Source organism: Meles meles, chromosome 1 (genome assembly GCF_922984935.1).
Source record: "Meles meles chromosome 1, mMelMel3.1 paternal haplotype, whole genome shotgun sequence".
Lineage (NCBI taxonomy): Eukaryota > Metazoa > Chordata > Mammalia > Carnivora > Mustelidae > Meles > Meles meles.
Window position 1 is genome coordinate 133,444,584 of NC_060066.1, and position 15,203 is coordinate 133,459,786.

The 15,203-nt window shown below is 39.1% G+C and overlaps 1 protein-coding gene across 1 annotated transcript in view; it reads left to right on the forward strand.

The window, feature by feature from the left end:
* DPYD (dihydropyrimidine dehydrogenase) overlaps positions 1-15,203 on the forward strand; it is an 868,613-nt gene that overhangs the window by 563,067 nt on the left and 290,343 nt on the right. Inside the window, exon 15 of the mRNA XM_046016334.1 lies at positions 6,473-6,541. Within this exon, the coding sequence (XP_045872290.1) occupies positions 6,473-6,541 (69 nt within the window). The remainder of the gene's footprint in view (positions 1-6,472; positions 6,542-15,203) is intronic.

Genomic DNA, 15,203 nt, shown 5'->3' on the forward strand with positions numbered 1-15,203 from the left:
CCATGTCCTCATATCAGGGAGATCATATGATAGTTGTCTTTCTCCGATTGACTTATTTCACTAAGCATGATACGCTCTAGTTCCATCCACGTCGTCGCAAATGGCATGATTTCATTTCTTTTGATGGCTGCATAGTATTCCATTGTGTATATATACCACATCTTCTTTATCCATTCATCTGTTGATGGACATCTAGGTTCTTTCCATAGTTTGGCTATTGTAGACATTGCTGCTATAAACATTCGGGTACATGTGCCCCTTCGGATCACTATGTTTGTATCTTTAGGGTAAATACCCAGTAGTGCAATTGCTGGGTCATAGGGTAGTTCTATTTTCAACATTTTGAGGAACCTCCATGCTGTTTTCCAGAGTGGTTGCACCAGCTTGCATTCCCACCAACAGTGGAGGAGGGTTCCCCTTTCTCCACATCCTCTCCAGCATCTGTCATTTCCTGACTTGTTAATTTTAGCCATTCTGACTGGTGTGAGGTGATATCTCATTGTGGTTTCGATTTGTATTTCCCTGATGCCGAGTGACGTGGAGCACTTTTTCATGTGTCTGTTGGCCATCTGGATGTCTTCTTTGCAGAAATGTCTGTTCATGTCCTCTGCCCATTTCTTGATTGGATTGTTTGTTCTTTGGGTGTTGAGTTTGCTAAGTTCTTTATAGATTTTGGATACTAGCCCTTTATCTGATATGTCGTTTGCAAATATCTTCTCCCATTCTGTCAGTTGTCTTTTGGTTTTGTTAACTGTTTCCTTTGCTGTGCAAAAGCTTTTGATCTTGATGAAATCCCAATAGTTCATTTTTGCCCTTGCTTCCCTTGCCTTTGCCGTTGTTCCTAGGAAGATGTTGCTACGGCTGAGGTCGAAGAGGTTGCTGCCTGCGTTCTCCTCAAGGATTTTGATGGATTCCTTTCTCACATTGAGGTCCTTCATCCATTTGGAGTCTATTTTCGTGTGTGGTGTAAGGAAGTGGTCCAATTTCATTTTTCTGCATGTGGCTGTCCAATTTTCCCAGCACCATTTATTGAAGAGGCTGTCTTTTTTCCATTGGACATTCTTTCCTGCTTTGTCGAAGATTAGTTGACCATAGAGTTGAGGGTCGATTTCTGGGCTCTCTATTCTGTTCCACTGATCTATGTGTCTGTTTTTGTGCCAGTACCATGCTGTCTTGATGATGACAGCTTTGTAATAGAGCTTGAAGTCCGGAATTGTGATGCCACCAACTTTGGCTTTCTTTTTCAATATTCCTCTGGCTATTCGAGGTCTTTTCTGGTTCCATATAAATTTTAGGATTATTTGTTCCATTTCTTTGAAAAAAATGGATGGTATTTTGATAGGGATTGCATTAAATGTGTAGATTGCTTTAGGTAGCATGGACATTTTCACAATATTTATTCTTCCAATCCAGGACCATGGAACATTTTTCCATTTTTTTGTGTCTTCCTCAATTTCTTTCATGAGTACTTTATAATTTTCTGCGTATAGATTCTTAGTCTCTTTGGTTAGGTTTATTCCTAGGTATCTTATAGTTTTGGGTACAATTGTAAATGGGATTGACTCCTTAATTTCTCTTTCTTCAGTCTTGTTGTTGGTGTACAGAAATGCAACTGATTTCTGTGCATTGATTTTATATCCTGACACTTTACTGAATTCCTGTACAAGTTATAGCAGTTTTGGAGTGGAGTCTTTTGGGTTTTCCACATATAGTATCATATCATCTGCGAAGAGTGATAGTTTGACTTCTTCTTTACCAATTTGGATGCCTTTAATTTCTTTTTGTTGTCTGATTGCTGAGGCTAGGACTTCTAGTACTATGTTGAATAGCAGTGGTGATAATGGACATCCCTGCCGTGTTCCTGACCTTAACGGAAAAGCTTTCAGTTTTTCTCCATTGAGAATGATATTTGCGGTGGGTTTTTCATAGATGGCTTTGATAATATTGAGGTATGTGCCCTCTATCCCCACACTTTGAAGAGTTTTGATCAGGAAGGGATGATGTACTTTGTCAAATGCTTTTTCAGCATCTATTGAGAGTATCATATGGTTCTTGTTCTTTCTTTTATTAATGTGTTCTATCACATTGATTGATTTGCAGATATTGAACCAACCCTGCAGCCCTGGAATAAATCCCACGTGATCGTGGTGAATAATCCTTTTAATGTACTGTTGAATCCTATTGGCTAGTATTTTGGCAAGAATTTTTGCGTCTGTGTTCATCAAGGATATTGGTCTGTAGTTCTCTTTTTTGGTGGGATCCTTGTCTGGTTTTGGGATCAAGGTGATGCTGGCCTCATAAAATGAGTTTGGAAGTTTTCCTTCCATTTCTATTTTTTGGAACAGTTTCAGGAGAATAGGAATTAGTTCTTTAAATGTTTGGTAGAATTCCCCTGGGAAGCCGTCCGGCCCTGGGCTTTTGTTTGTTTGGAGATTTTTGATGACTGTTTCAATCTCCTTACTGGTTATGGGCCTGTTCAGGTTTTCTATTTCTTCCTGGTTCAGTTGTGGTAGTTTATATGTCTCTAGGAATGCATCCATTTCTTCCAGATTGTCAAATTTGTTGGCGTAGAGTTGCTCATAGTATGTTCTTATAATTGTCTGTATTTCTTTGGTGTTAGTTGTGATCTCTCCTCTTTCATTCATGATTTTATTTATTTGGGTCCTTTCTCTTTTCTTTTTGATGAGTCTGGCCAGGGGTTTATCAATCTTATTGATTCTTTCAAAGAACCAGCTCCTAGTTTCATTGATTTTTTCTATTGTTTTTTTGGTTTCTATTTCATTGATTTCTGCTCTGATCTTTATGATTTCTCTTCTCCTGCTGGGTTTAGGGTTTCTTTCTTGTTCTTTCTCCAGCTCCTTTACGTGTAGGGTTAGGTTGTGTACTTGAGACCTTTCTTGTTTCTTGAGAAAGGCTTGTACCGCTATATATTTTCCTCTCAGGACTGCCTTTGCTGTGTCCCACAGATTTTGAACTGTTGTGTTTTCATTATCATTTGTTTCCATGAATTTTTTCAATTCTTCTTTAATTTCCTGGTTAACCCATTCATTCTTTAGAAGGATGCTGTTTAGGCTCCATGTATTTGGGTTCTTTCCAGCTTTCCTCTTGTGATTGAGTTCTAGCTTCAGAGCAATGTGGTCTGAAAATATGCAGGGAATAATCCTAATCTTTTGATACCGGTTGAGACCTGATTTGTGACCCAGGATGTGATCTATTCTGGAGAAGGTTCCATGTGCACTAGAGAAGAATGTATATTCTGTTGCTTTGGGATGAAATGTTCTGAATATATCTGTGATGTCCATCTGGTCCAGTGTGTCATTTAAGGCCTTTATTTCCTTGTTGATCTTTGGCTGGATGATCTGTCCATTTCAGTGAGGGGAGTCTTAACGTCCCCTACTATTATTGTATTATTATGATGTGTTTCTTTGATTTTGTTATTACGTGGTTTATATAGTTGGCTGCTCCCACGTTAGGGGCATAGATATTTAAAATTGTTAGATCTTCTTGGTGGACAGACCCTTTGAGTAGGATATAGTGTCCTTCCTCATCTCTTATTATAGTCTTTGGCTTGAAATCTAATTGATCTGATATAAGGATTGCCACCCCAGCTTTCTTCTGATGCCCATTAGCATGGTAAATTGTTTTCCACCCCCTCACTTTAAATCTGGAGGTGTCTTCGCGTCTAAAATGAGTTTCTTGTAGGCAACATACTGATGGGTTTTGTTTTTTTATCCATTCTGATACCCTGTGTCTTTTGATTGGGTCATTTAGCCCATTAGCATTCAGGGTAACTATTGAGAGATATGAATTTAGTGCCATTATTAGCCTGTAAGGTGACTGTTACTGTATATTGTCTCTGTACCTTTCTGATCTACTACTTTTAGGCTCTCTCTTTGCTTAGAGGACCCCTTTCAATATTTCCTGTAGAGCTGGTTTGGTGTTTGCAAATTCTTTCAGTTTTTGTTTGTCCTGGAAGCTTTTGATCTCTCCTTCTATTTTCAATGATAGCCTAGCTGGATAGAGTATTCTTGGCTGCATGTTTTTCTCATTTAGTGCTCTGAATATATCATGCCAGCTCTTCCTGGCCTGCCAGGTCTCTGTGGATAAGTCTGCCGCCAATCTAATATTTTTACCATTGTATGTTACAGACTTCTTTTCTCGGGCTGCTTTCAGGATTTTCTCTTTGTCACTAAGACTTGTAAATTTTACTATTAGGTGATGGGGTGTGGACCTATTCTTGTTGACTTTGAGGGGGGTTCTCTGCATCTCCTGGATTTTGATGCTTGTTCCCTTTGCCATATTAGGGAAATTCTCTCCAATGATTCTCTCTAATAGACCTTCTGCTCCCCTCTCTGTTTCTTCTTCTTCTGGAATCCCAATTATTCTAATGTTGTTTCGTCTTATGGTGTCACTTATCTCTCGAATTCTCCCCTCATGGTCCAGTAGCTGTTTGTCCCTCTTTTGCTCGGCTTCCTTATTCTCTGTCATTTGGTCTTCTATATCACTAATTCTTTCTTCTGCCTCATTTATCCTAGCAGTCAGAGCCTCCATTTTTTATTGCACCTCATTAATAGCTTTTTTGATTTCAACTTGGTTAGATTTTAGTTCTTTAATTTCTCCAGAAAGGGCTTTAATATCTCCAGAGAGGGTTTCTCTAATATCTTCCATGCCTTTTTTGAGCCTGGCTAGAATGTTCAGAATCGTCATTCTGAACTCTTGATCTGACATATTACCAATGTCTGTGTTGATTAGGTCCCTAGCCTTCGGTACTGTCTCTTGTTCTTTTGTTTGTGGTGATTTTTTCCGCCTTGTCATTTTGTCCAGATAAGAAGATATGAAGGAGCAAATAAACTACTAAAAGGGTGGCAAAGACCCCAGAAAAATGCGCTGTAACCAAATCAGAAGAGACCCCTAATTGTGGGGGGGAGAAAGGAGATAAAAACAAGTTCTGAAAAAAAAAAAGAAAAATAAAAAAATATAAAAAAGAAAGAAAAAATATATATATATTTAGATGAACTAGTCAAAAAACGTTAAAAAAGAAAAGGGTAAAAGTTTTTAAAAAAATTTAGCAGAAGAAGAAAAAAGAAAAAAGAAAAAAAATTGAAAAAAGAAAAAAAAAATTGAAGTAGCCGCAAGACTAAAGAATCATGGGGAGAAAGCCATGAGTTCCGTGCTTTGCTTTCTCCTCCTCTGGAATTGCTCTGCTGTCTTAGGAATTGAACCTGCTTTCCTTGATAGATGAACTTCGTCCTGGCTGGATATTTTGTTAATCTTCTGGGGGAGGGGCCTGTTGTAGTGACTCTCAAGTGTCTTTGCCCAAGGCGGGATTGCACCGCCCTTACCGGCGGCCGGACTAAGTAATCGGCTTGGGTTCGCTTTTGGGAGCTTCTGTTCCCTGAACGCTTTCCGTAGAGTTCTGGAGGACGGGAATGAAAATGGCGGCCTCCTAGTGTCCGGCCCGGAGGAGCCGAGAGCCTGGGGCCCCACTCCTCAGTGCGCCCCCAGAGGACAGCACCCAATCACTCCCGTATCCCCAGCCTCTAGCCGCGCTCCGAGCTCACCCAGCCCGCGACCGGTTCAAGGTAACCCCGAGCTGAGAGTTCAGTCCTCGGCTCTGTCTCTGCAGCCGGCTTCTCCGTTCTAATACCTGCGAGCTCTCCGACACTCCGACACCCCCGATCCTTCTGTGACCCTGCGGGGCCTGGGGCCACGCTGACCCCGCGTGGGCTTCACCCTGGTTTAGCCTCTGGAGCAATGTCCCTCAGTGGAACAGACTTTTAAAAGTCCTGATTTTGTGCTCCGTTGCTCCGCCGCTTGCCGGGAGCCGGCCCCTCCCCCCGCGGTCTATCTTCCCATCGTTTTAGATTCACTTCTCCGCCAGTCCTACCTTTCAGAAAGTGGTTGATTTTCTGTTTCTAGAGTTACTGTTCTTCTTCTCTTTGATCTCCCGTTGGATTTGTAGGTGTTTGCAATGTTTAGATAAGCTATCGAGCTGATCTCCTGCTACCTGATGCAGTTTCAGCCTGCTACTTCTCCACCATCTTGACTCCTCGAGACTCCATTATTAATGAAGAAGAAATGGTCTTTAATATAAACAATGATACTACACCACAATTTTGTAATGTGATAAATATCACTGTAACAGTAATCATATTACAGTATATAAATGTATCAAAGTAACATAAGTATACACATTAAATTTAAACAATGTATTATGTGTCAAATTTATTCAATAAAACATTCAAAAATTTAAAAAAATTCAAAGATAATAAATGAGAAAGTCTCTAACAGAAGTCTGAAGCCTTGAATCTCACCGTAATACACTGCTGTTTTTAACTAATTTGTCTTTAACAGATCAAAAAACTAATTTTTATGATACAGTTTACCATTGTAAACATACATGTGTAAATATTAATATACCCTTATGTGCAACTATTGGAACTGACATTCTTTCCTCTTTTTCTTCTTAAAGATTGTGATTGCTAGCATCATGTGCAGTTACAGCAAGAACGACTGGATGGAACTCTCCAGAATGGCTGAGGTAATGATTTCTTTAGTATGTATTTGTTTTATTCCTTCTCTTCCATTTTTATTAGTTTTAAATAAAGACCTGCCATGAAAAATAGCCCCATAGAAATAAAATTGAATGGAAAATGGTAACTTAAAACATTTCTATTATAATTTGTTTACCCTGTGTTTTCATTAAAATGATGGAAATGTAAATTTAAAAGGAATCTATTCTATAAAAGTGGTCCCTTGGATTTCACACAGTACCTAAAAGTCCTTTATTCCTGGAATCCATATACTCTTTATTTACATATTAAGCAAACTGTATATTATGATGGATGCCATGATAAAATTTAATTCTACCTTTGAGAGTGTAACAGGATCTTACCTTGCCTTTAGGCAAACTAGTTTGACAGTGAGAAGAAATTCTGAATATAAAGCTCTTGAATATTTAAAATATAAATTGTTCATTTAATACTATTCTAGTTTGAATACAGACATGCATAAAATGGTAGGACAGAATGCTCCGGAATGGAACACTAGTCAGCAGGTTTTCCATAATATAAATTGAATCTTGCATAAATGCAAACAACTAACCATGTGCCTCAAATTTGTATTTCAAATAGAAAAATACATACTTAAATTTGTACACTTATGTCCATCACGCTGTCATGAAAAATCTTCTAGACAGCTTTGGCTGAGTTTTCTTAAAAACCTCTCAGAGATGTAGAGGACTACATCTAACAATACTTACATACTAATGACTCTTCATTATAAAATATTATAAAGCCTTCTATGGTGTTCAAAAATTGTACATTTTATTTGACTATCTTAAAACTGCAAGGGAAAAAATGACTTCTGGCATTTAAGGGGGTAAAATTAAACATGGTCAGTAATTGGCTTCATGATCTTTGGTGCTGAGGTCACTTTACACGTGTATTTACCTAATTGGCCATGAAATCTTCCACAGAACCTGTGCTTGGCATGAGCTTTGCCAATTTTAAGCTGACGATGATGAATGACTTTATCACACCGCCTGCCTTTCTGCCTTTCTGTAGAATAAAATACTTTAAAATAACTATTTTCTTCAGTAATGAGCATCAACTTTTAAATAACCGCATTTTACTTTTAAAATCTTTGATGAGTAACATACTAACCAACTTAAAGATACTTTTCACATTTCTCACATTTTGTATCTATTTCTTGAATTTCAGTTTTATTTAGTATCATTTTCTAAGTATGGGTAGCAAAAAAAAAAGAAAGAAAGAAAAGAACAACAAAAATGAAAGGAAAGAAAAAAGGAGAAAAGAAGGGAAAATTTTTATTTTATTTATTTCTTTAAAGATTTTATTTATTTGACAGAAAGAGACACAGTGAGAGAGGGAACACAAGCAGGGGAAGTGGGAGAGAAGCAGGCTTCCCACAGAGCATGACCTGAGCCCAAGGCAGAAATTACATGATAGGGAACTGAGGAAATCTGTTATGAGCTCTTTACTATTATATCTGAAAACAGAAATGACACGTGTACCAGCAGGACAGATCCAGATCCATACCAGAACATGAAAAAGTAAAGACAGAGAAACTGTGTCAGAACGAAAATTTGCATAAGAACAATCATTATTATTTGTTTATTTTGCCAGTGGCTACCACTGTATTTTACTATTCTGAGTAAACGTTTAAGACCATGTGAGCGGTTAAAAAAATAGAAGCTAGGTACATTCTTAAAATATGGTAAATTCAACTGAATGCTGTTTTTTTCATGTCTATCCAGTGTATCCTCTTTATCATGTGCATATTTTTTGGAAAGTTTTGTTTTCTTCTAGAAATAGAACCATACTGAACCAAGCCTTCCTTTTCACTCTAACCCAGGAATGACCACACTTTTTTTTTTTAAGATTTTATTTATTTATTTGACAGAGAGAGATTACAAGTAGACAGAGAGGCAAGGCAGTGGGGGGGGCGGGAGGGGGAAGCAGGCTCCCTGCTGAGCAGAGAGCCCAATGTGGGACTCGATCCCAGGACACTGAGATCATGACCTGAGCTGAAGGCAGAGGCTTTAACCCACTGAGCCACCCAAGCGCACCAAATGACCACACTTTTAATGTCATCTCATACGCATTCTTCAACCTGGTTTGAATTTGTTGTTTTATAAACACCAGGAAAAGGAAGCGGCCTCTGGAAAAGTTTTCATAGTTTAGTGTCAAATCAGTAGCTTTATAGGGTCTGCTCAATTTTCAGTATCTGATCACAGGATTTCTTCCTTTTCTGGGTCATGGATAACCTATTCCAATTCCATGCAAAGGAAGATCTATAATGCACCTACTGCGTGCATGGTCTCTTGCCAAAAAACAAAGGTGAATAAGATATAGCCTCAGCTGTATCAAACAATGCCATTCAAAAAGATCAGAAAGCACCAAACTGAACCATACTGAATACTGACAATATCAGGTCTTGCATAGATCTTGAGCTCATTTTAATAGATCTCAGAGCCATTTCTTTCTTAATGTACATTAGCTTAGAAGACATAGCCCATGTCAAAGTTCACGTGAAGATGCTTGATTGAAGGCTACAACCCCAGAGCAGTATGAGTGGGAAGGAAAGGGAAATGGGATAGGAAGAAGGGAAAGCAGAGCCTGTGTGGTACATGACAGAGCTGGCTCCCACTTCCCAAGGAAATGGAGCTGATGGCTCAGTCACATGGGACAGAGAGTGTCATGTGAGATCATCCTGCCTCTCAACAGTTAAGAGGAGAAGAAGGGTGAGAGATGTACCTACTGCTTCCTTTCTGTCTACTTACTTGGACTGGTCAAATTTCACACCCCAGAGCTGTCCTTTCCTCCACACTTCTGGGGGGTTGTGTATCCTGCCCCTTGGGGGCCGTTGCTAAGGAAGTGAAATGCCACACTGTGTTGTGAAGTGTTTCCTGTGTGCTGTTTCTTGTGAGATGTTGTGAGATCTAAACCCAGACTGGAGGGAAAAAGCCTGAGTCCCCTGGTCAGGGCTTCCTGACCAGGGCATTGGCATTCCTGTAGCTGTCACTGGGACTAGTAGGCCGGCAGCTGTGACAAAGTGCAGCTTTCGTGCTGAGGGAGCTGTGAGAGCTGGCAATGTAGGAGTTGCCAGGACAGCCACAGGGACTGAGGTCCCTTTTTAAGCTAGTGGCCAAAGTTTGTGTGGCAACTAAGGCCATCACATTTGAAGCAGCGTATACATTGGATGTGTCTCCATAGGTATCGCTGCCACCCTAATCCCAGTTGATCCGAGACAGCGCCACTCATCTCCTTGTTCTCAGTCCCTTCAAAATCTTCCCACTATTTCTCCTAAGAGGCGAAATCCTTAACTTGACCTGGAATTACTACCTAGTCTGGCCCCTGCCTGCCTCCCCAATGTCATCCTCAGTTTGCTGTCCATGTTCCACACCAACTGGTCTTTCGTTACTCCTCTGACATGCTCCCAGCTGAGAGCCTTTGCTGTTCCCTTGGCCTGGAATTTTCTCTCTTGCTCACAGTATGTTCTCTCTTTCTCAACTCTGAGTGCCCTGACTAGTGGGTTAAATCCTCTGTCTTGCTCCTTCTGAGCTCCTGTCCTCAGAAGCCAATTTACCATTAAAACTAGTGAAACATAAGCTTCAGGACCCTTACTTGCCCAAGTCACTTCCAAGGCCCTGTACCTAAATTTTGTATTTGTAATTTTTTTAAAGGTTTTATTTATTTTTTTTTACAGAGAGAGAGATCACAAGTAGGCAGAGAAGCAGGCAGAGAAAAAGAGAAGGACACAGGCTCCCTGCTGAGCAGAGAGCACGATGCACGACTAGATCCCAGGACCCCGAGATCATGACCCAAGCCAAAAGCAGAGGCTTTAACCCAGTGAGCCACCCAGGTGCCCTGTATTTGTAATTTTTTTTTTAAAGATTTTATTTCTTTATTTGACAGAGAGAACACAACTAGGCAGAGAGGCAGGCGGAGAGAGAAGGAGAAGCAGGCTCCCTGCTGAGCAGAGAGCCCGATGTGGGGCTCGATCCCAGAACCCTGGGATCATGACCTGAGCCGAAAGCAGAGGCTTTAACCCACTGAGCCACCCAGGCGCCCCTGTATTTGTAATTTTAATTAATTTTTTTCTTAAGGAAGTTTTCCCAATTTGTTTAAGCTTCAGGCTCCCCAGAATCTCAGTGTCCCTCTGCCTGTTCTTTTACTTTGTAGCATTTAATGAAGTAGTAAGCAATGGTGTCATTAGCTCTTTAATGTCTGTCCTGCTTATTACAAAGCAAGCTCCTTGGGGGTGGAGACTCCTGACTGGTTTACTGCTTAATCTCCAATCCAAGCACAGGGCTTTGCTTACCAGTGGGTACCTGTCAAATATTTGTTGAAGTAAAATAAGGGTACAGAGCTGGTGTCCTGACATGTGACCAAGGAAAAGGAAGCAATTACAGGATAAATGAGAAGCGTGGTACTTCATTTGGCACCAATTAACTTGAGGTGATTAAGATATAAAGTAGAAGATTTTAAGTCAGGGATCTGAGGAAGGATTGCCAAAGGTCTGACCGTGATCCGTAGGATGACACAAGGAAAGTTCAGGGGAAAGACAGGTATCAAAACCATGTGACCACACCATTCCTAGCAGAGGGACCAAACAAACCACTTAAAAGCCAGGTTCTTGCCGTTTTTTAACCTGAATTTAGGCTAGCAGTGTGTTGTGAAATTAAATTGATGTTAGAGTTAGGAGATCTCAAGTAAGCTGAAGTAGAAAGTAGACAGGTGCATTACAGAAATGTGTAGCAGCAGGTGGGTATAAGTCCCTGCAGAGTGACAGTTAGCAGGACAGAATGGAATCAAGAAAGGTGGACTCCTCCTTGCATACAACAGATAGTCACTGACTTAGAGTCCATGGAGTCCAAGCCTGTTCAGGATTAATCTGTACCAAATACAATTCAGAGTGGTTTAAGATCACAAACTTGTGTCTCTAATTTTGGGTAGTTGAGACTAGATGACAGTGTTGCTATGTAGAAAGTCAACATTGCACATTTTATATTCTTTTAACAGATGAAATTAAGAGAATATTCAAGAAGTGTACCTTTTGTGTCCCACCACGGGAACACTTTCCTGACCCTCTGGGGCTCTGATGTTTTTTGTCAGTCCCCACCACCCATGGACACCTTCCTTCCTACCTGGGCTGTGATGTACTATAGCAAGCCACCCTCTACGTGGACATCCATCTTATTGTTCTTGGGCTCTGATACCCCATGCTGGGCTCTCATGGCTCCTCCTATATCCTCTTGGTCAGCTACCTTTGTGTGTCCTACCCAATGACTTTAAAACTACATGATCAGGGAGGAAGGGAGGAGTAAGAAAGGGAGAAGAAGAAGAACTTTGTATCTGATTTTGTTGTATATATCATACAAAGGTTTGTGATTTTGCTACCTTAGTTTTTCTGAGAGTTTTTATAAAGCCACTCAGAGAATTTTAGAAACTACACTGCTATCACTATTCTGATAATTACTAAGTATTGTTTTTTTCCCCTTTTCTTTCTCCCTCTTCCACTGAAGTATAAATAATTACTTTAAATCCTTTTACAGATGAAGACTGGGGAAGGGCAGGCTGGAGATTGTAATTGGATGGCTGTATGATTGGTAGATGGATGGATGGATGGATGGATGGATGGATGGATAGATGGATGGAAAGACAGACAGAGAAACCCTAGTTAGACAATAATTACTTATACTTGCATAATGTTTACTATAGTCCATTGGCACTGTTCTAAGTCATTTACTTTTACTAAGCTGATTTATAGCTTACCAAACAACGTATGAGTTACTTCGATGGTTTTCCACTTTTTGGAGACAAGGAAGATGAAGCGAAGGAAAGTCAAATAATATGCCCAACACCACACAGGTAGTATGTAGTAAAGTGGGATTCAAAACCCATGAAATCTGCCTCCAGAGTTCTGGCTATTAACATAGACATTCTCCTGCATATAAATAAATGGGTGATAAGTAGATAATGTATGAAATTAGAAACAGCAGATTTTCTATGTCATGGCCTTCTCTAGATTACTTTATTGTGTAATCATTTAGGTGAGGTAGAATAAACTCTGGGCTAAGTGAGTAAACTAAAAAGCTGTGACTAACAGGAGTCAGAATGCATGCCCAGTTTCAGTTAATTTAACATTTCACGCTAATTCAGCAATTAAGGCTTTTTGAATGCATATAGTTGCTTGAAAATGGAATTAACTGCCTTTTAAGGTGGTGTACATCCTGTGAGGAGAATATTCAAGCAGAGGCCAAATGAATATTCTCTGTCTCTTGGTGTCACCTTGAGCAGGATTATCTCAGTTTTGAGATAATCAAAGGCCTTTTCAGATGTGTTTGGTGGGTCGATGTTTGTAGATGTATATAATGCTGGGGAAATATTTATTAATTAGTCACTGAAAAGCCTTTAAGGAGGATAGTGGCTTTACAAGATTTTAATTTTACTTCAAGTTTAGAAGCTTTAAGGATGTCAAATACTATGTCTTAACACACTGTACCAACTCCAGCCTTGAAATTAGTGATTTCTAATAAGTTTTCATAGTAAGAATACAGGCTCTGGACTCAGAATGCTTGGTTTCAAGACCCCACTCTCATTTACAAGATGTGAAATATTAACCAAGTCCCTTGAACTCTTTGTAACCTCTATTTTCTCATTTATAAAATGGGAATAAAGTTATATCCCACTACAAAGAGCCTAGTAAAGTATCTGGCATATCATAAGTACTCAATAAATGTTAGTTATTATCATCTACTATCATGGCTAATTGTAAGCTTCAACTTACCTTTTAAGAAAGATATGTATGTATAATGTAAATATGTTTACAGATGCCACTTAAAGTTTATCTAATCCAAAATGTTGTTGAACTGATTTCTGTTAATTACTGAATTCCAGCTAAAGAAAGAGGTCAAAATTTGAAATAACTACAAGTAAGAAAATGGGAAATGCTGTATATAATTGCAATGTACAATCTTTTAATTGAACTGGTAATTCCCACATGACATGGTTTTTAGATAGGTTCTATTATATACAGTTTATACTTGAGTAGTTGGAAACAAAGAAGATTAACCAACTTCCTAAAGCATCCCCTACTCCTTAGCAGATCTGGGATTAGAACCAGGCTGTGCTTTGTTCATGCTTACCACCAAATCAGCAGGGGAAAAAAAGTAGCATGATTCATGGTAATATTCAGATAATATGGAGCATTTTAAAACTGAATTAGGGAATCAAAATCCATAATGAAACCATATTAGAAAATAGGCTCAATGATCAGATGAACTTTCACAAATATGCAAAAGGAAAAGCAAACTCACTAACGAATAGGATTGGGAAGATTGTCAACCAAAGAATAGCTAACTAGAATTCTTCAATTTGTTGAGATCCTACTTAAAATTTATAAAGTGGGAAAAAATGGGCTAAAATCTTGAACAATCAGGGAAAAAAGCAAGCCCTTGAAGAAACAGCTGTTGGCCTAAAGAAAGATTTGTGGTATGCTTACAAAGTAATGAACTTTATTTTTAAGCGATGCAACAGACGTGTTTAATGTTACGGAAACAGACTCAAGCTTCTAGTTGACCTTACTTAATAAAAAATTGTGGCATTGAAGAAATTCTAGAAGTTGGGTAAAATAATATACAAACGTGACTCATTTATAGTTTATCCCCCATCCCTCCACTTACCATATTAAACTATTAAAAAAGTGTTTTGCCAACTGAACCAGGAAGAAAGAGAAAACCTACACAGGTCCATCACCAGTAAGGAGATTGAAACAGTATTCAAAAATTCAAAAATCTCCAAACAAACAAAAGCCCAGGGCCAGACGGCTTCCCAGGGGAATTCTACCAAACATTTAAAGAAGAACTAATTCCTATTCTCCTGAAACTGTTCCAAAAAATAGAAATGGAAGGAAAACTTCCAAACTCATTTTATGAGGCCAGCATCACCTTGATCCCAAAACCAGACAAGGATCCCACCAAAAAAGAGAACTACAGACCAATATCCTTGATGAACACAGATGCAAAAATTCTCACCAAAATACTAGCCAATAGGATTCAACAGTACATTAAAAGGATTATTCACCACGATCAAGTGGGATTTATTCCAGGGCTACAGGGTTAGTTCAACATCTGCAAATCAATCAATGTGATAGAACACATTAATAAAGGAAGGAACAGAACCATATGATACTCTCAATAGATGCTGAAAAAGCATTTGACAAAGTACATCATCCCTTCCTGATCAAAACTCTTCAAAGTGTGGGGATAGAGGGCACATACCTCAATATTATCAAAGCCATCTATGAAAAACCCACCGCAAATATCATTCTCAATGGAGAAAAACTGAAAGCTTTTCCGTTAAGGTCAGGAACACGGCAGGGATGTCCATTATCACCACTGCTATTCAACATAGTACTAGAAGTCCTAGCCTCAGCAATCAGACAACAAAAAGAAATTAAAGGCATCCAAATTGGTAAAGAAGAAGTCAAACTATCACTCTTCGCAGATGATATGATACTATATGTGGAAAACCCAAAAGACTCCACTCCAAAACTGCTAGACCTTGTACAGGAATTCAGTTAAGTGTCAGGATATAAAATCAATATACAGAAATCAGTTGCATTTCTCTACACCAACAACAAGACAGAAGAAAGAGAAATTAAGGAGTCAATCCCAT